Genomic DNA, 21,739 nt, shown 5'->3' on the forward strand with positions numbered 1-21,739 from the left:
ACGCCTCCTATAATATGTTGTTATTATAACCATTGGTTGAACAACAGCCACTTATTAGGAAATGATCTAGAGCAAGATTAAAATATAGCCTATGATATAATGCTTATATGTGTGTTCTGAACAGCACAAGAGCTAGGCCTATTTGAAATGTCAGAATTTCCTCCATGTCAACACCCCTTCATTCAGGGACCATTGAATCTCTGAGCAACACCATCATTTTGAGCAAAGCAACAATTATATTAAGCATTACAATTTGTGCGTGCTCTGATAAGTCTATTCATAAAGTGGAAAACTTGGTGGGATGGGAGATAAAATGGGGCAATAACTAAAATAATAAATAAGCATCAGGCTTGTTAAAGTATAGGCTACTAGTTACAAACCCCAAAACCAGAAATGTAATAGTAATAAATAAAATACAAGCTGTGTTTCTTGCAATTACCTTGAAACTGCTTTACGTTTTATTTAGCATTGCATAAATAATTGCATAAAGACATTTTGGTGTGAAATACAGGAATTTAGTAATGAGAACATTCAGTGATCACTTAAGTGAAAATGCACAGCCTCACAATTAATCTTGGAAGATGAAAAACAATTTTCTTAAATTAATCTTAATAATAATTTTCTCTGCATTCCTTATACATAGATACAAATTTAATAACACACTGCCTGGCCCCCAAAAAATCGCTGTTTGGATTTAAATAGGCAAATATTTAGGAGTCAATGATTGGATCATTACTGCAGTGATGATAATGTTTCTAGCATGTCACCTATTATATGTTTAGCAACAGTTCTTCTAACCCTAATTGATAGAGTGTGTAGCTTTTCATTTCTTAAACAAGCATGTAGGAAGGGTTAGACATCATGGCTATCCATCATGGGAATACACATCATGGCCATATTCCAGGATGACAAAGCCAAGATTCATTAGACTCAAATTGTGAAAGAATGGTTGGGAGGGAGCTTGAAGAATCATTTTCACACATGAATTGGCACCTTTGAGTCCAGACCTTGAATTAATTGAAAGTCTTTGGGATGTGCTGGAGTAGACTTTACAGAGTGATTGACTCTTGCATTGTCAATACAAGATCTTGACCAAAAATCGATGCACCTCTTGATGTAAATCAAATGTTGTAATGTTATTTCCATCAAGAGGTGCATAAAATTTTGGTTGTTGCCAAACATATAACATGCTAGAAACATAATAATCACAGCAATAATGATCCAGTTATAGACTCTTAAGCATTTTCCTATTTAAATCCAAACAGCAACCTTTTTTTTGATCGGGCAGTGTAGTAACATTTTTGGTTTTTTAATTGCTAGCATTTTTCGTCTATTAAAGCATCTCAATGAAATACAGTGGTTTTTGACAACTGAACTGTGAAAAAAGAGAGTATCTTTTGAAGTGGGTGGATTGGAATCCACTGCTGCTTCAGTGTATATGTAATGAGTGATTATAATCAAGGTATTAATCAATATTTTTCCTTCTAAATATGTTAGAAGTTCTAAAATTCTAATAGAATAATATTCTAAAATATAATAGAAGTTACCAGTGTGATCACTGAAATGTTCTTTTCATGTATTCTCTAATGTCTGTATTTGATATGAATACAGTAACAGTGCTTGCTCATTTAGACCCGGCTTCCAGAAATGAAATATGGAAAGATGTTTTGTTTGAGAAAGGTCTTCAACATGTGTCAATACATACATTTGTTTTTCTAGGGTACTCTGACAACTATGGTCACAGGGGTCAATGAAGTCTATAGTTTAAGGGACCATCTCTTTGTTAAAGCCTTACTTTCCAGTTAGACTAAAGTGTACTGTAGCTCTCCTTGAGAAAAAGAATGCATTATCTTGATGTTTTGAGAGGACTCCCCTGTTTATAGTTAGAGCCTGGCCAAATACAACCTTTGAAAAGCTGTGTGTCAGTGTGTGTGTTAGTCTTCTTGGTTACAGGTTAAGGAACCACTGGCATTATTGGAGATTGACTGAGTTGTTGTTCTGGACATGCTGGCGCCCAGCAACCCAAATCTGCGGCCTGGAAGGTCACGACGTACCTAACTTCAGGGTCTGAGTGTCAGCTGCGTAATCAATGGAGATATGCTTCAGTCTATATGTATATGTGTGGAAAATTACTATGTTTATCTATTTCTTAGCCAAACAGAAACTGCAACCTAAAGCAAGGACGTAGCTTAGACCTTGGTGTAGGGTATAACTGCAGTGATCTTTGTAACTGTAAGCGGGGCGGCCAACAAACTCCTCTGTGAGTCTTGAAGCTGACTTCTGCTGATGAAACTGCAAACTATCTTCAGTAAAACTTTTCTTCAATTTATTATAATTCTGCCTTCTTTCAAACATCTGGTCCTTAGGTCCTAAACTGTTACCCCCTAACACTTTGATGTGTTGTAATTACACCCTCATAATTGTGATCAGTCACGTCACCATTCCTTTATTTATGTGACAAGAACCTGATATTTAATTGAACTGATCTCAAAACCAGAATTGCATCTGTTTCATTATAAAGAAGAGGCCAGCCCATTCTCACTGTCAATGCACAGAAAGAAACTTCATGCTCACACACTGGTATCAACATACAAAGAATTCAGATTTATTCATCGATTTGAAGGTTTGATCACATTTGACCAAAGTGTTAATTTCGTGTGTGGCAAAGGTCTCTTTCCAGGTTTGAAGATCACTCATCATCCGAAGAGCCTGTTTTGTCAATGACTTTTTTCATCCAGCGACGCATACGGAATAAGTGTGTGTAGAATCCATATTTGCCATCACGATCACAACCCTCACCCCACGACACAATGCCAATCTGATACCACCGTTTATCTGTAGGACTCTGTGGGCAGGAATAGGTTTTAAAAAGACAAGTTTAGTTATGTCCAGCAAACAGAGCTTTATCGGTATTGGTAAGTCAAACTTGTTTGAGGAGAGAAGAATATATACGTTATCATACCTTCATCACAAAAGGCCCTCCACTGTCTCCTTCACAAGCGTCACCTCTTTTTGTTTCATCTGGCAGGTAACCTATAAAACAAAAGATGACCTTGCTGTGACACCTGAGCGCAAAAGCATCTCACGAATTCTCAGAACCTGAACTGTCTAGGGTCTAAAGAAGACCATGAAGAATATGATGAGTATTACCAGCACAGAACATGTTGTCAGTGATGATGACCGAGGTGGAATTGCGACAGATGCTCTGATCCACAATGGGCAAGTGAATCTGTTGCAGCACTGTTGGAAGATTTGTTGGGTTTGATGTCCATGATTCCCTGAGGTTCCCCCAGCCAGTTACACGGCCCTTGAAACCTGCAAACATTAAACTTCAGAGAGAAAATCTGTCAATTACAGCTATGAGTACATTTTTATTATGCAAAAATGCATTTTCTAAACATTGTTGTTCCTCAAGAAAATATGCTGTTAGTGAGTTTCACCATCAAAAAAGGTGAACAAATGCATAAAAGGACCCCTTTCAAGAGGTTAGCATCTTTATAGAGTGAAGTTTTAAAATCTGTGTTTTCTAAATGCATGTTATTGATTTTATTGTGGATGATTCATCAGACTTCTCTAATCATGTAGTCTGCTTAAACTTGCATTCCAATCTGCCTCCATCCAATCAACAACCGATGAGTAGAACCTAAATATACAGTACATATATATATATATATATTACACTATTGTTTTTTCTTACTTCTTTGCGATGCTCTTGGTGGGCAGACAGACAGGGTGGATCTCATTCGTAAAGACTACAGGCTTCTTCATGTGCAGAAGAGCAATGTCTCGGTTCAGGTTTTCCTTCCAGTTATACTTAGGGTGGACAATGATTTCATCAATGGCCACAATCTTCTCAATGCCCCTCTCATACCTGACTCAGAGAGAAACAGGAAAGTGTTTAAAACAGCTTAATTTCCTGTAGACTGAGGTTTCTAAATTACTTATATTTCACAGCTTTTCGGCATTAACAAGTAGACATTTACAATTTATGTATTGGTGCAGTCAATAAAAAAAGAAAAAAAGCAGGTTTTATAGAATTTTTTTGAGGGCTCACTTGGTACGAGAGTGTTTTCCAAGGCGGACGATGATATCATTGATGGTGAAGTTCTTGTTCCACGGTGGGTAGAGAATGCAGTGGGCCGCAGTGAGAATCCATTCGTCGCTGATCAGACTGGCTCCACACAGCAGCTCCTGAGGACTACGCTTATATAACATCACCTGCCTGCAAATGACATCAAACACAGTATACAACATGCAGCATTAGATGTCGACATGAGTGATGATGGCAAGATATCTGAAAGTTTAAAACAGCATATGTGGTGATGTACTCACCATGGAGCACTGGCTATTTCAGCCTCCTCTCCTCCGACTATTCTGCTTCCAGTGTATGACAACAGTAGATCCTTCTCCTTCTTATCTTCTTTGCTGATCTTCTCAAACAAGGGGCGCACTCCACACTCTGACAAAGGCAGTTAAATATTAATTATCAGTTGATTATACAAGATATCAAACCACCGCAAAACAGACGGTGAAGGTATCAGACCTTGTTCTCCATTGCCAAAGCTGCGGGGGCTAAAGAAAGCCTTTCTTTTGCCATCAAGAGTTGTTCTCTCTCGACCACCTGTTTCCTCTACAAACTTGTCCAGAGGGGCGTCTGAGAGTGAATGAGAAAGAGAGAGTGATGTTCAAGTGTGGGCTTAGAGGAGTGATGATTTATGTCTAATGTACTTAGGCTTCCTTAACATTGAAAAAGTTTTTGCTTTATTAAAATTATGACACTTAATCCTAATTAAAAGACTCTGGTCCAGATGTCACTTTCAATCAAGGTCTAAAGTTCAAGGTAAGAAATTATTATTTCTAGTGTTTGTAGAAGGTAATTCTGCTCACTCACCACACATCTCTAAGTCACAGTAATCAATGGTAATGTTTCCACCCGCTTCCTTTACGTAGCACCAGGGACCCTCCATATCTCCATCTGGGTTTCTGCAGTGGCTCTTTATCAGCTGAACTTGAGGCAGAAACTCTTTTCCTTTAATCAAGGCTTGCACTTCTGGTGCACTCCATTGCATGCAGGTGCGTCCCCCCATAGACACAGACAAATTCCCAGTGTAGGTCTCCCCATTTCCAGCCAGACATTTACTCTTGACATAACGCTGTTCGGGTTTCACAGTAGGAGGTGGCGGATGGAGAACAACAGCCTCACCTGAGGAGGAGAGAGTGAGATGATCAGTCTGGTGGACTAGCATAACTTGATGGAATGGAATGAAACCTTTTTTTTATTCATGCTCAAGCATAAAATGTGCAATAAACAGGGCACAAATAGGTTCTATCAGATAATCAGTAGTCATTTAGCAGATCCAAAGCAACATCAAGTACACTTATTATTACAGCGATAATTTCTCCTGAGCAACCTGGTTCAACGACACAGAGGTGATGGCTCAACATTCTGGTTGACAGCGCAAAGCGTTAGTTATTACACCACAGGACATTTTGCAGTAAGATTTTAGTGATTTTCTCTACCGCATTTTGGCAAGCTGCAGGACTCCCTTCTGACCGTCGGGTCTCTTGTAAAACACCAAGGGCCTTCACTGCTCTTATCTGGGTTTCTGCAAAAGTTCTCCGGTAGCTTCAGCTGTGTCACATTAAATTCGCTAAAAAGGGGAAACAAGTAGTTCATAAGACAAAAGAGCTGCTGCAACATCACTAGAGGCATGTAAACCTCAATACATGAAAACAAAACAGCCTCTTCTTTACTGAAATAATTTGTGTTTTATAAAAAAATCTACATAAAATGGTTTTGCCAATCCTGAGAGATTACAGTTGCTGTCAACAAAGAGTACAGAAGTACATACTGAATCCTGTGGGGGAAGTTGCTTTTCCAATACTGGCATGACTTTCCAGACTTGGTGACAGATACTCTACCAGCGTAGTGTTCACCAACATGAACGAAACAGTCTCCTGTCAACAGAGAAATTATAGTTAAAACTAACACATTTTCTTACTCGAAGTAAAATTAACATTAACTGAAAATAAAAAGTAAACATTTTATTTCAGCTACTTGCCAAGGCAACACTAAAATAACTAAAACTCTAATTAAAATTCATAAAAACCATATAGACATACTTTAAAAACTTTAAAATGAAATAGAAAACGAATATATATATATACAAACTAATTAAAAATATTAGTAAAAACTAGAACAATGACACAAAAATAACACTGTCAATCAAACATCCATTAATTCATAGGGTTATGATCAGTCACTAGCTTTTACCAAAACATTTCTTTGTGTTACGAGTGTTGGGTACAAGTCTTTGTGTTGGGTGAATAAGTATGTATCACCCTTACCTTCTGTTTTCACACATGCTCTCAAACTCCTGATATGTTCTGGTGTTCTGAATAATTTTGTTCCCTCACAGCCTGTGGAAAAAAGATAAAAAAGGGAAATATATAACATCTAACAGACTTCCAAGGTTGGCGTTTGTGGAATTGGTTCTACTTTTAAACTCTTGCCACAGATTTTAGTTATGGGAGTGCCTTAGTTTGAGTTTTGGTATTTTGGCTAGTTTAATTGGCCGTTGGGCAACCCTGATACCAATACACTCATTTTAATTTGTATATTGAGCAGGGAAAGGCCGGTTGAAAATGCACTTTGTCCCTGGTTCAATAGAAACTGTTTACACAAAATGTTGTCAATGTTTACACTGAAACTTTTTTAAAGTGATATATATTCTTACCCAAATATTTTGCCCAAAAAATGTCCTGTGGGAAAATGAAAGAAATCATTAAACATAAAATACTAGATAAAAGTATTATACCACACTTCAAATAATCCAGTTATCTTACAAAGATATACGTTGTATACTTATATATTTATATATATATATATATATATTTAAATCCACTGATAAGAGATTAAAATATTTCCATACGTTTCAATTGGAGCTTATGTGTCTACAACACAAAGTGCATTTCTCACCGTTGCATCAACTCTCTCAAACACTTCTCGAGCTTCCTCATGGTCACAAATCTCTTCCACACACTCTCTCTCCAGATTACCCGGTTTAAACTCCTCAAGTCTGCCGTTAGCCCTCTTTGCCCGAATGATCTGAGAGGCTTCCTTATTGTCAATGAACACTGAAGCACAAAAGCCAACATTTCTCAAAACATAACAAAACATCTAGGCTCACATATTATAATATGTATAATATGTTTGTTATGGCCTAATTAGTCAAAAGGCAGAGAAATCTTAGTAAATTCCTACCGTTATGACACAACGTGAGCTGGAGAACTTGTCCGAGAAGCAGGGAGAGAAGGAGAAGCGCTGGTTTTGCTCCCATTCTTGGGGATGACTGAGTCTGTAATCCTGAAAGAACTTGGAGCATCTCATCAAATCTCTCACACACTCAGTTAGAAAACCCCAGAGCTGCAGTTACTGGAGTCACCAAGTTAATATTGAACTACCAGAGTTCAAAGAGAACAAAGTGTCTGAACAAAAAGAGCCTATCTCTTCTGTATCAGATCACTTATATCAACGTGGAACATTCTTTGCTTTCTGAGGAACATGAATCAGACATATTTAATGAAAACAAGATAACTTCATATCTTCAAAACTATGCGAATTCAACTGTGAGAACATATTATAAAAATTATAATATTTATATTATAACAAAACTCTCGCAAATAAAAAAAATGAAAAAACTAGATTAAATATTTTACACAGTGTAAAACACTAATCAAAAGAAATAGCTTTCATCTTGAAATGATGACCCTCTTTATGTAGCTGAAGAGCTCCATTAGCTCTTATCTACTAGGTATCTACTGCTTATCGTTTCCTCTAATAATAATCATTATGTATTTATATGAAAAGTACGTACATGGTATTTTACTTTAACAGTTGACGTGTGAAAGATGTGATAATTTGCAACGTAACAGATACAAGTATAACATTTTATTTCCTCTTGTATTAGCTCATTTCCCAACACAGCTGTGTTTTGCTGATGCACTTGTACAATGTCTGTATAAACAGTGATGAAACAAGGTCCACTGCGCACAGGAGTCAATATTTACTGATAACCCATCTAAGTATCAAAGAACAGCAAGACATTCAACATAGCTTATACATTTATTTCACAAAGGTTGTTTTTTCTTTGGTGTGAGACATAATGTGAAGAGTTTATGTTTGAAAATGAAACACTTTAGTATCACAGCCCTGTCTCTATTTCTACAGTCTCTGCCACAGAACTTAGACCATCCTGACCTTGTAATATGACCAAACAACTATTAGCATCCTGTTCTGGAACTACAATACAGTCACTACTGGCATCATTTTCCTGCACAACTATGCATTCAGCATTAGCTTCCTGTTCCTGAATCTCTATACACTTGGAAGGCTGTTCTTGCACTACTATACACTTGGTATTATCATCGGAGACAATAATCTCGATGAAATTCTCACTGAGCTCAATACGTTCAACCCCCTTCTCCACTCCTTTTTCCAAAACAATTGTGCCATGGTGGTACGCACCAGAGCCCAAAATGGCACCTTCTGGGTGAGACACCATAGCCAAGTCCTCTGAGGCTTGAACGTACGCCACCATCCGTCCCTCTTCCAAACTGCTGCAGTCAGTCCTACCTGGCTCACCCTCTGCTTTCTGGCCTTCCCTTTTGGGTCGGCCTCGTGTCGGCAATACATGACCAGAGTCTAAATGATGTTTGTGCGACTGCAGATGCCGCTGTAGACTCTGCATCATTGTGTATTTGGCTCCGCACACCTGGCAAACATGTGGCTTCTCTTCCAGGTGAGACTTTAGGTGGCGCCGGAGTTTGGTTGCCATCGTGTACCCTTTCCCACACTGTTCACATTTATAGGGTCTGTCTCCTGTGTGCAGTCGTTCATGGGCCCGCAACGTGTGAGGGTCCCTTAAAGCCTTACCACAGACAGGACACAGATACACCTCACCCGTGTGTGAAATCAGGTGCCGGCGCAGTTCAGGAACTTGAGAAAAGCACAGGTCGCAATGGTCGCACTTGTAGGGTTTCTCTCCGGTGTGGATGCGCATGTGTCCCAGCAGATTGCCACGTTGGCGAAAGCTCTTGTCACAGTGCTGGCAGATGTACGGCCGTTCACCGGTGTGCAGACGCATGTGGTTCCTCAAAGAGCCAGAATTGGCCAGTTCTTTACTGCACTCTGGACACTTGACCTTGGGAGCCTGGTAGTCTGGCTCTTTTGTCCGATGGACTTCTCTGTGGACGCGTAGCGAGGGCCGGCGAGCAAAAGCTTTTCCACAGATGTCACAGACGAACGGTTTCTCGCCTGAGTGGAGAACCTGGTGCTCCTTGAGGTCCCGTTTTAAGCCATAGCTTTTGTCACAGTGCTGGCATTGAAACGGCCTCTGACCACGATGCATTAGTAGGTGGGCTTGGAAGCTCTCCTGTGAACTGTATGGTTTACCACACTCTGTGCACATGTACGGCTTTTGATTTTGATGTGTGAATTTGTGTTTCTTGAGATGGCACAGCTGAAAGAAGCTCTTGTCACACTCGTAACATTTGTACTTCCTCTCTCGGATAATAAAGTGAGGAAAATCCTGTTCATTTTGCTCCATGCTGGAATCCTCATTAATATGCATTGTGTTGTCTTTGTTATTCAGGAGCTTTTTCTTGCTGCTTAGGTCTGACCTGTTCATTGGATCTTGTCGTTTGCAGATACGGTTGGCTGATGAGTGCACTTTTCGAGGTTTAGCGGCAAGGCGAGAGCTGGCTCTTAGGCTTCTCTCTGGCTTCAGATGTTCTGATGAATTCTGGGCTTGTGATGTATTCACACTGACGCTCTGAATCTCTTCTCTTGCAGGACGCTCATCGATCTGCTCAGCTTCACTCTCCCCGTGTGCCTCATCCACCCCATTCTGCTCCAGGACACTGGAATTACAGGCTCTAGAGTCCTGCACAAGACTTTTCACCTTGATAGGAAGTTTTGTATTCTCTTGTGTGGCAGGATCTGCAAGAAGACAAAAGTTTCACACATTTTCAAAAGCATAACATTATATCATGGACCTCTTACACAGTACAAATATCAGGTATAAACTTACATGAACAGCCAGAGCGGTGATCTAAAGTGATGGCCTCTAGAGCTTCATCTTGATCTCTGTTTGGTCTACTACTGTTTTCACAGGCTTTTACTTGCAGAACTTCTTCTTCAAAAGAGGCTTCTTGTTGATCTTCCAAGAGGAGCAGTTCTGTTCCTGGCTGAATGTCCCGACAGACCCTGAGGCCCAATCTTCCATCCACCTCAAGTACACTGACATTGCTCTCTTCATCACTCTGAGTGCTGCAGGCAAACCTGTGGAGGCAGTTAAACAAGTCTGATTATATAATGTCTTGATATGCAAGTTAGTAATTGTACTAAATATAATAATTAATGAATTCTGGCTTAGGCCTATTGCGATAATTGATTAATCGCCTAGTCGCGGTTATTCTATAGCCTGGCTAACGTCAGACCTAGTCTCATTGAGACGTGGTCTGGGAACCACATGTTCATTTTCTCGTATTTGAGGTGTGGTTTATGAATGCCCAGAGCCGTTTATTGGGCGCTATGAATGTCTATCAAATGCGCATGTACGTAGCTCATAGCCAATCGTTTCAATTATACTAGATGACGTATGTAGAGCGACAGAAATTCGACGAGGAAGAAGACGATGGGTCAGAGATTTATGTGTACGCGATGGCGTTCAGCGACTATTGCCGTTTGTGCAAGACAAACATGAGGGTAGAAGGAATATATGGATATAAACAAACTGCTTCGGTGTGTCGCATAGACGTCGTCATCGTCTTGCTGCTCCCTCCCCATTCTGTGATTGGTCCCCTCGCTGAGGCGAAAATCTGGTCCATGGAATCCAGGCTGCCTAGCAGCGTGAATAAAATCGCACTGCGCGCAAGGCAGCATGGGGAAACCCAGGCTAGTTATTCTATCTAATCACATTTATTTAATATAACCGTTATAATAACAGTTTAAATTTCAATCTCATTTTGCCATAGTCAAATAGTCAATAGATAGTCAAACTCTTTCCTCATGCAAAATTAAGGTTTGTCAGTTACTCAGTTTAATTTCAGGCTGCACCTTTTCATATCTTTATTATATTATATTATATTATATTATATACATTTTCACATCATTAAAGTAAATCATATGGGCCTATTTTATTATAATGTTCATTACTATATTATATACTATTTCAAAAAAAAAAATATATATATATATATATATATATACACACACACACACACACACACACACACACACACACACACACACACACACACACACACACATTAATGCATGAACAAAACAGAATTAGGCCTAATCATCAGAACAAAATTCATGATAGTGACAGCCAGGTCTATTCTGGATAAACTTACCTCATCCAGTACATTTCCTCTGAGATTTCTCTTTTGAACACATTTTGGCATGTATTTTGCAACCCCTGCAGAATAAGAACACATACTTACATACTTATAGCTATTACTTATCACAGCAACATCTTATTTAACTCTAAAAAAACTGCTTTTGTAGACCCATTTGAACATAGTAATGCTTCTGAAAACATACTTGCAATATCAGGTGAGAAATAACTTAAGTAGATGCTGCTAATGTCTTGAAGCACATTTTCTGTAGTGGTACTAAACAAACAAACCTGTCAGCTGTATGGTTCAAAATTAAATTTAAGAACACAGTGGTATGCATACCTCCTCTTTTTCCCTTCTGATTATTTTGTCAGGTTCCTCCAGACCTAGCAGAGTGCCTTTCTCTAGCACTCGCCCAACACACCACAGGCCCAACTGTCCATCTTCAGCCAGAGAAGGACCCAGGGTGAGCCCTCGCGGTATTGATCTCAGCACACTGTGGATGGAGTCTGTCATGTTCCCAGAGCCTTTATCCCTCCAAAAGTCTGTTGCCACTAAAAATAACAAATACCACAATAAGACAATATATTACTCTCATACTTATTTTGAAAGCTGTAGTTACATGCAAGGATGAATGGACAGCACTTACAAAACAAACTCAACTAATACTTGATGAATAATTGTTATTTGGCTGTGCATTTACATATCTTTTTCATTATGTTAACTTTATTTTTATTTCTATTGTCTTTCTTTTCTTTTATTATATTGTTTTTCAGAACCATAAAATATACATGTCTTTAGACATAGAACACTTAAACATTTTAAGGAGAGTCCCGTATAATTTACTACCTAACAGTAATAACAATAATGGTTGCAACTATTGGTGATTTTTGTACAGTGAATTGCATGGTTAGATGCAATACGAATTAATGCGCGGAATACAAATGAATGCTTGTTGCGATTCGAATAAATGCAGTTCTTAATTTGAAATGCACAAATTTCATAAAAAAAAAAAGGTAAATTCATGACTTTAGTTTTCCTCTGTTAGTCAGTCTATAAAGCAATATGCAGTTAGTAATCTAGAAAGTATTATGGAGAGCATAGCAGAGCTAGCTGATGACAAACACATTATGGAGTAGTTAAACAGCAGTTTCCTATAACAGTTAGATCTTCAGAAAATAAGTTTTGTTTTTGTTTAGTTTTTTGCTGTTTATGTATAAAGCGTCTTTATAGATGCAGGTTGTGCTAAAACCCAGCGTTCATCGAGTAGATAACTGGTCGAATCTGCAAACATAAGCATGAGATTGAGAAGACGTTTTCAACCAACTCAGGACTATATTTCCTCTGCGCATTGGCCACTCGAAGGTCTTGTCTATGCACCCAAAACTCCGGGAAAATTATCGTTCTCCAGCCATCGGTGCATCGACCGGAAGTCAGGTAGCTGACTGTTACAGAGAAACGGTTCCCTCTAGAAACAACTACCGCTGCACTCGCCCTCTCCAAATAAAGCTGAATGTTCGTTTTGTTTTTGAATGTATGTCAATAAGACAATCTCTGTGTATAAAGAAGATATCCATGACTATAATATAAAGGCGTTTAGCACATGTTGGCAAAGTGTCTGTGCCTGGTCTGTCCTTTATGTATTTTAACTACAGAATTAGGAAAAGATCCATTACTTTTTGATTCTTCATGAATAGTTCCTGATAGTCGACGTGCATACATGTTACTATGATTGGCTGTGTATTAATATAAATTATTTATTAAACATTTAACATTAAACATGACCTTTGTTTTCGTTTGATATTTTCCTGGTTGTGAATGTGGTGCTTAGTTGTGTATGATATTTTTCTAAGATATTTTTTTAATGTTTTAATCATTAAAAAGACTTCAGAAACAACCTAAAGGCAGACAAACTTTCTAGCACACGGTGGCGCTAGAGAGACATTTCTGATTTGTTTTGCCTTCCCTTCAGGCGGCAGAGAGAGCTAGTACAAGGACACAAGGTACAGACAAATTGTTCTTGTGGACGTTTTGGCAGTATGATTTTGATATAGTGTTTTGAATGTTTCCACGCTGGTTTGCCTACAGTGTCAGTAAAAACGCAAAACACTGAAAAACAGACACTCAAATCAAACTATAAGATCCCTACTGCTTGATCATTCTACATGTTTTAAATTCAACAATTTGTAACTGGTCTACGTTCATTTACTTGCAAATGTACAATATACCAGAAAAACAGCTTTATCACTCCATTAGAGCCTCTTAGAAACTAAACTATTCCTATCAGATTATTTTGCTATTTGCTACTTTTGTATTTGGGCCATTATGATGTATGTATTTTGAAGAAAGTGCATTGAAAGTAATAGACCTTTAGATGATGTAAGTGACCCGGCCTTCTTTGCCATGAATGTGAATCTGTAATGGATGGAGAGACCATAGCAGACGAGTAGGCTAATAAAATAAATGTTACAGTAATCTAATATACATGAACAAGTTAGTGCTGAAAGGCCACGTTTTCCTTTTGTTATGCTACATGAAACAGATGTTGCAGTCTGATTCAGAATGGACAATTCTTCTTTGTGACGCATGCTACTTGTTTCCTCTCCAAACGGCTCAGGAGAATTGCTTGAGTAGTGTAAATTTAATAAAATAAAATGTGGAGTGTGTATATGAGGATGTTAACTGTGACAGGATTATTGACAGGATCATTGACAGGCTGATTTGATTTGAAAGGATAACTGCGTGAAGTAAAGCATGCACCAGGTGACTGCTGTAAATAATGGTTGGCTCAAATCTCAGCAGCTAGCAGTGGTGCTTAAATGCCCAGGGGAGGTTTCATAATAATGGAAATGGAATTGAGAGGACAAAAGGACAGGTCTTTGTCTGATGTGATGAAAAATGAAAAGAATTTGACCTGTATAAAATCAATTTATAGAAGTGCAGTTTTGTTCAATGCCCAAAGCTATTAAATCTATATTACTGAACACACTGGGGAACCTGCTCTTACAACGGAAGAGTTAACACGGAATCAACTCACATGAAATCAACATGAAATCTTATTTTACTTCCATAATCTAACATGTTTACAAATGAAAAAGGATATACAGTGGGTACGGAAAGTATTCAGACCCCCTTAAATTTTTCACTCTTTGTTATATTGCAGCCATTTGCTAAAATCATTTAAGTTAATTTTTGTTCCTCATTATTGTACACACAGCACCCCATATTGACAGAAAAACACAGAATTGTAGACATTTTTGCAAATTTATTAAAAAAAAAGAAAAACTGAAATATCACATGGTCCTAAGTATTCAGACCCTTTGCTGTGACACTCATATATTTAACTCAGGTGCTGTCCATTTCTTCTGATCATCCTTGAGATGGTTCTACACCTTCATTTGAGTCCAGCTGTGTTTTATTATACTGATTGGACTTGATTAGGAAAGCAACACACCTGTCTATACACAAATCCGGTGAAACACGGAAGTAAAGCAGCGCCGCCATTACTGCGTGCCTTGCTGCTAAGAAAGTAGCGTCGGTCCCGTAGGCGGCTGTAGCAGATGTAGCTATACGAATGTACAGATTTACGAATAAATGTTATTTTTATCAATTCATCTTTAATTTTGTACAGTAGCCCTGCTGTATGGCTACAACACTTCCCTCGGTCGACCATGCAGTCACAAACTGAATTCGAGAACTTTGCAGTTTTCTCTGTGTATTGTTACTGACACATTATGGTATGAGTTCACTGCCTGTGAAAACCTCACGACACCTTTTAAAGGACAAGTTCGGTATTTTACACTTAAAGCCCTGTTTACAGATCGTTTCTGATGAAATAGAACGGTTAAGATTAAAATTCGGACACATGCTGGTGTCCCGAGAATTTCAGGTTTCTTTCGCTTCTCCCCCCCACCTACAGAATGGCTGCATATAGGCACTGGAACAATCCTTCCTAAAAACTTAAACATTAAACTTTCGTTTACAAAGACGTGAAACTCACATAGGGAAACTCACCGTGTGGTCAGGGGTGTTCACTGATATGCTCACACAAAAATCGCTGCAAAAGATGCTTTCGAACAGGTTTTATCGTAGTTTTTGTCCCAAGTTTTTTTTTTTTTTTTTTACAAAAACTACTATAAAACCTGTTCGAAAGCATCTTTTGCAGCGATTTTTGTGTGAGCATATCAGTGAACACCCCTGACCACACGGTGAGTTTCACGTCTTTGTAAACGAAAGTTTAATGTTTAAGTTTTTAGGAAGGATTGTTCCAGTGCCCATATGCAGCCATTCTGTAGGTGGGGGGGAGAAGCGAAAGAAACCTGAAATTCTCGGGACACCATCAGCATGTGTCCGAATTTTAATCTTAACCGTTCTATTTCATCAGAAACGATCTGTAAACAGGGCTTTAAGTGTAAAATACCGAACTTGTCCTTTAATGTGATGAGCTCATCTGCGAAGGTATGCAGTATCTGGCCAATCCATCCGGAGCTCATATAATTCTGACCTTCAATCAGTGCCCTGTAGTTTAGGTTCTGAAGCTCGAATGCCAGATGATTAATAAAATAATCTTGAATACCTGTAAGCTGCCAACTCTCACGCCTTCACCGTGAGACACACGCAACTTTTCAGCTTTTCACACGCTCTCACGCCACACATCCATTTTCTCACGCACAGAAAAATTGCGAGGCAGAAAGGACACGGAAAAAAGCTCAGCTCTCAGATTCTGTCAATTTTATTACGAAATTCAAACAATAAATACCGTTTTGGTGTTTGTAAATGTGAGTGACGGATCCCTAGCGGCACGTGAACCGATCATCTCAACTTAATAGTAAATAAACATGAATGAACAATGTTCCAAGAAACAGTACAACTTACCGAAATGTATATTCATCATAGCCTACATAATATCGATCAATCAGTGTTTTTTTTATTTTTATTAACGCCCATCTTGTGTACCTAATATTTATCCAAATTAGTCAATATTAAATCAAATCACAAGAATTGAACTGAATTGAAATCCTGAAATTTGTTTCAAGCAATAATAAAAAAACGTAGCTTACCAGAAATTGTACCATATATTATAAACATTGCAACCTGTTGTCACTTAACCTAATACAATTCAGTTTAGTTACTAAAATGTTTTGACAATCACAATATTTAAGCCCCAGGATCCGCTTTCATTGAAATGTCATTAGAGGGCACCGGCAAGTGTCACACCGCCGTCACTTCGCAGGCACGCAGTAATGGCGGCAGGCAAGATGGCGGCGCCCATAGAGATCGCGGCGGATTTGTGTATATAAGACCTTACAGCTCACAGTGCATGGCTGAGTCCCAATTCGCCTACTTATACTACGACCTAAAAGTATGTACTTTTTTTTGTGATGAAAAAGTACATACTTTTGAGTGTGTAGCAAAAGAGTATGCACATTCTGGGACATACTTCGATGACGCCATGCAACGTAAACGAGAACGTGGTTGCCTAGTTACGCACACCGCGACTGTTAACAAAACATTTTACATTTCATTCATTCTTATATATCCAATATAATTTTATTTACTATTCCCATCTTTTTTTCCACAATACATTTACAATGTGTTTTACCAAATGTATGAGTGAAGCAGGGCGTCGTCGTAGATCAACCAAACGCAGGTCGTTTGTGAGACGGCTGGTTCTGCGACGTTCATGTGCAAATGTGTGTAACGACAGCTACTTATTTTCTGAGTTAAAATATTTAAAGTTTATAGTGTAACTATTGTTTAACGTATTTTATACTTAATCTTATACTTATGTATAATACTTAAAAATACCCCGATGAAAATTAACCATGCTTTTACTATAGTAAAAGTGTAGTAACCATGTTTCTTTGGTTGGACTGATAAAGTTAACATTTGTACAGCCACGGTATTACTACAAATAAGTCAGACAGAAACATCAAAAGAAATACATAAAAAAAACACTTGCATGACACTAGAGCCTTTTTATTTATTGTTTTGTAGCCTGCAATGAGGCGCTCAGTATCTTAATCGGACCCTACAAGATAAACACGGTACTTTATTGGCACAACATAAACCCATTAATATTACGAGACAATAAAATATAACTTTAATTAGGGTTAAACATTTGAATTCTTACACTTAAAAACTGAGGGCGCATCTCCGCTGCTGCATCCGACTGCCTTTACATCACCACCATCACCGCAAAGCTCCTCCCTCCCGCACGCAATGGGTTGTGGTCAATATTAGCCGTTAGAGTATGCATTGATCTGCACTTCGAATTCTAACCGGAAATAGTAAACCATCCGGGTATCTTTGGCATACTCATTTCAACATACTACGATTTGGGACGTACTAATTCTAGTTTCGCATACTATTTAGGACGGATAGTATGCGAATTGGGACTCAGCATACGTCAGAGCAAATGAGAATCATGAGGTCAAAGGAACTGCCTGAAGAGCTCAGAGACAGAATTGTGGCAAGGCACAGATCTGGCCAAGGTTACAAAAAAATGTCTGCTGCACTTAAGGTTCCTAAGAGCACAGTGGCCTCCATAATCCTTAAATGGAAGACATTTGGGACGACCAGAACCCTTCCTAGAGCTGGCCGTCCGGCCAAACTGAGCTATCGGGGGAGAAGAGCCTTGGTGAGAGAGGTAAAGAAGAACCCAAAGATCACTGTGGCTGAGCTCCAGAGATGCAGTCGGGAGATGGGAGAAAGTTGTTGTAAGTCAACCATCACTGCAGCCATCCACCAGTCGGGGCTTTATGGCAGAGTGGCCCGACGGAAGCCTCTCCTCAGTGCAAGACACATGAAAGCCCGCATGGAGTTTGCTAAAAAACACCTGAAGGATCTCTGGTCTGATGAGACCAAGATAGAACTTTTTGGCCTTAATTCTAAGCGGTATGTGTGGAGAAAACCAGGCACTGCTCATCACCTGTCCAATACAGTCTCAACAGTGAAGCATGGTGGTGGCAGCATCATGCTGTGGGGGTGTTTTTCAGCTGCAGGGACAGGACGACTGGTTGCAATCGAGGGAAAGATGAATGCGGCCAAGTACAGGAATATCCTGGACGAAAACCTTCTCCAGAGTGCTCTGGACCTCAGACTGGGCCGAAGGTTCACCTTCCAACAAGACAATGACCCTAAGCACACAGCTAAAATAACGAAGGAGTGGCTTCACAACAACTCCGTGACTGTTCTTGAATGGCCCAGCCAGAGCCCTGACTTAAACCCAATTGAGCATCTCTGGAGAGACCTGAAAATGGCTGTCCACCAACGTTTACCATCCAACCTGACAGAACTGGAGAGGATCTGCAAGGAGGAATGACAGAGGATACCCAAATCCAGGTGTGAAAAACTTGTTGCATCTTTCCCAAAAAGACTCATGGCTGTATTAGATCAAAAGGGTGCTTCTACTAAATACTGAGCAAAGGGTCTGAATACTTAGGACCATGTGATATTTCAGTTTTTCTTTTTTAATAAATGTGCAAAAATGTCAACAATTCTGTTTTTCCGTCAATATGGGGTGCTGTGTGTACAATAATGAGGGGAAAAAAGAACTTAAATGATTTTAGCAAATGGCTGCAATATAACAAATAGTGAAACATTTAAGGGGGTCTGAATACTTTCCGTACCCACTGTATATCAGGAACAGTGCTGGGCAGATTACTTACAAATTGTAGTTTTGTAATCTAAATTACTAATTTTAGGTAATGTATTCTCTGACTAATTTCCGATTACTTCTTAATTACTTTTGTCATAACTAGTTTATCACATCGTTTTGAATAGGATAATCTTGTACCATATTGATGAAAAAAAAATACAAAGAGAAAGAAAATATATTCAATTCTTTTTCAACAGCATGATGTGCATTAAATATTACATTACGTCTGGGTTTCCCAGACTGCGGTCCGTGATGTAACTGCAGGGGTTTGTGACTACAGAATTTAATGAAAAGCTATTAGGTATTTAAATCATGAAAAAAAATTATTAAATAATTTTCAAATAAAAAAATACTCAAAAAGATTTTAACAAATTGTTTACCTACATATCTGTCATATGACCATTAACCGACATCAGAGAACTGTGAACTTTATTTTATTATTTGTTATTATTATTGACAATTTTATTATTGACCTAATTTATTAACTTAAAATCTAAGGGCTTAAGAGGGTAAAAAAAAATGAATGCCTGCATTGCATGATGTAAATATGAAAAGATGGGAATTTGTACATTTTAATGTGTTTAAAGACAAAAGCCTTCCAAAGACAGTAATACATGAATATAGGACTCACTGAGTGATAATTAAAATAAAATGTAATGTGTTCGTCAGGAGCTGATTAGATATGCAATGTTGAGAAAAACATAATTTCTCAAAATTTGTGTGAATCTAGTGATCAAAAGCTGTGGGTCTCAGTGTTCAGTGATATAGGCTCATGAATCATGACTAGTGGCGGGTCTGTATGTGCAGTTCCACAAACCTGGAAGAACTTCTGAATGAATAAGGAGTAGACTAGACTTTTATAGAAAGGAAAATAAAAAAAATAACAAAGTAGAATCAATGAATTTACGGGCATACGAATAACATGTAATCAACAGAAAAGTAACTGTAGTCTGATTACGAATATTTTAAAGTGTAATATAATCTAATTACAAGAATAACATTTTTGTAATCTGATTACGTAATCCAGATTACATGTAATCAGTCACTACCCAGCACTGATCAGGAACCGTTAGATACCAGAATGGAACCAGGTGTTTGGAGGGAAGGGTATGACAGGTTTTCATAGGCCAAAAAAGGAAAAGTCTTTTTGGAGGTGGAGCAAGTTATTACATTTGGATTAAAAAATAAAAATATCAAGACAACCGTGTTTATTAACATACGCCAATGAATCATGCACAATGAGGCCAAGAGTGTGCACAATGCACATGGTAAATTTGAATTACCTGTTGGTTTTAATATGCTTTTACATTTAATTTACATTTATTTTGACCACAATAGTCATCAAAGCAGAACATCTATGTCTAAGAGGACACATTCAGTCGCAGTACATATCTTAAAATGCTTGTTCTCTACTTGCTTCCTATGCGTGTGTCTCTGCATTGAAATTCTATAAGTTTGTTTCTGTTTTTTTTTTTCTTCCTTCATTAGCTGTTAATTTCCCCTTATCCTCTTATCTCTGTCTCCTTGTCCCAGTTATTGATCTCACAACTGGTCAAATTGATCAACCAGCCTTGGGTTTGTCGAATTGTTACAGTCAGTCAAGGACTTATGGATTTATTACTGTTAGTAATGAGTGGATTGTCGAGGATGATGAGATGGTCTAAAACCAGTCACTCTTTAAATTACCAACCAGCCCTCGTATTGAATGCAGAAAGGATCTTGATCACTCAGCCTTCTCACATCACCGTGGCAACATGGATCAGTTTAACCCAGGAGAGGCTCAGAGGGCAGATTGGATGACAGACACACGACTCGGTCGCTTCAAGCAATGATTTGTAAAACATGTAGCAACCCTCAGTCCGTTCACAGGTTATTTGATTGCTTGTTGAATAGAGAACACTTTCTCATATAATTTCACCGCTTCTTTCTGTAAATTAAAAAGCAGAGATATAGGGCTGTCAAGGGACCTGATTTTGTTCATCAGACTTCATTATTGTCTGAATAATGAGGAACAAAAATGAACTTAAATGATTGTGTCCATACATGCTTGGGAGAGACGTGTACATTATGGAGGGAGATTTCAAGTGGAAGTTTGTTCACATTATTTGTTTTTAACTGATGGTTATACAGTACATGCAGTGAAGTCCAATTGACCATTAGAAAAAAAAAAATAAAATCTTTATTTTTTATTTTTTACCAAATATTGAATTAAAAAATGTACATGAATTACTTGGTAGTTGGTATGGCAGCAACGCTCAAAAAAAGTATCTATATCTTGTTCTGAATATCAACAGGGCTGTGAATTGGTGGAGGGAGTCACTTGTTTCATTCTTGAAACAACCTTGTTTTTTTTTTGTTTTTTTTACATTGTTACTGCATCCCAGTTTGCCTGATTATACCATGCCCAAAAAGTATGCACTGTTGTTGTGAAGAAAAGGCATATGAGAGTGTAGCAGAAGAGTATGCAAGCTTTTTTTATGTCATAAAATTGCACTCTGCCACATCTTTACATGCATTCTGTCACTGTAAATCAGCCTGTCAATGATCCTGTCACAGGATACATACATTCTCATATACACACTCGATACATACACACTTTATTTAATTAAATGTACACTACTCAAGCAATTCTCCCTAGCCTATTGGAGAGAAAACAAGTAGCATGAGTCACAAAGA

At 38.3% G+C, this 21,739-nt stretch overlaps 1 protein-coding gene across 1 annotated transcript; it reads right to left on the bottom strand.

Moving 5' to 3' along the window:
- Positions 1 to 2,583: 2,583 nt before the first annotated feature.
- f2 (coagulation factor II (thrombin)) lies at positions 2,584 to 12,837 on the bottom strand. Its single transcript, XM_082149123.1, has 20 exons — positions 12,731 to 12,837; positions 11,746 to 11,957; positions 11,419 to 11,483; positions 10,092 to 10,342; positions 8,209 to 10,000; positions 8,071 to 8,081; positions 7,265 to 7,405; positions 6,980 to 7,137; positions 6,738 to 6,762; positions 6,349 to 6,420; positions 5,853 to 5,958; positions 5,521 to 5,651; positions 4,892 to 5,203; positions 4,544 to 4,654; positions 4,333 to 4,459; positions 4,055 to 4,222; positions 3,698 to 3,871; positions 3,151 to 3,329; positions 2,963 to 3,033; positions 2,584 to 2,845 (listed from the first exon to the last, which is right to left on the bottom strand). Exons 1-20 carry the CDS (start codon positions 12,753 to 12,755, stop codon positions 2,690 to 2,692), a joined length of 4,287 nt encoding a protein of 1,428 aa, XP_082005249.1. The 5' UTR covers positions 12,756 to 12,837; the 3' UTR covers positions 2,584 to 2,689.
- Between the last annotated feature and the right edge of the window lie 8,902 nt (positions 12,838 to 21,739).

The sequence above is a fragment of the Leuciscus leuciscus genome (assembly GCF_965113295.1).
Source record: "Leuciscus leuciscus genome assembly, chromosome: 2".
Taxonomy (NCBI): Eukaryota; Metazoa; Chordata; class Actinopteri; order Cypriniformes; family Leuciscidae; genus Leuciscus; species Leuciscus leuciscus.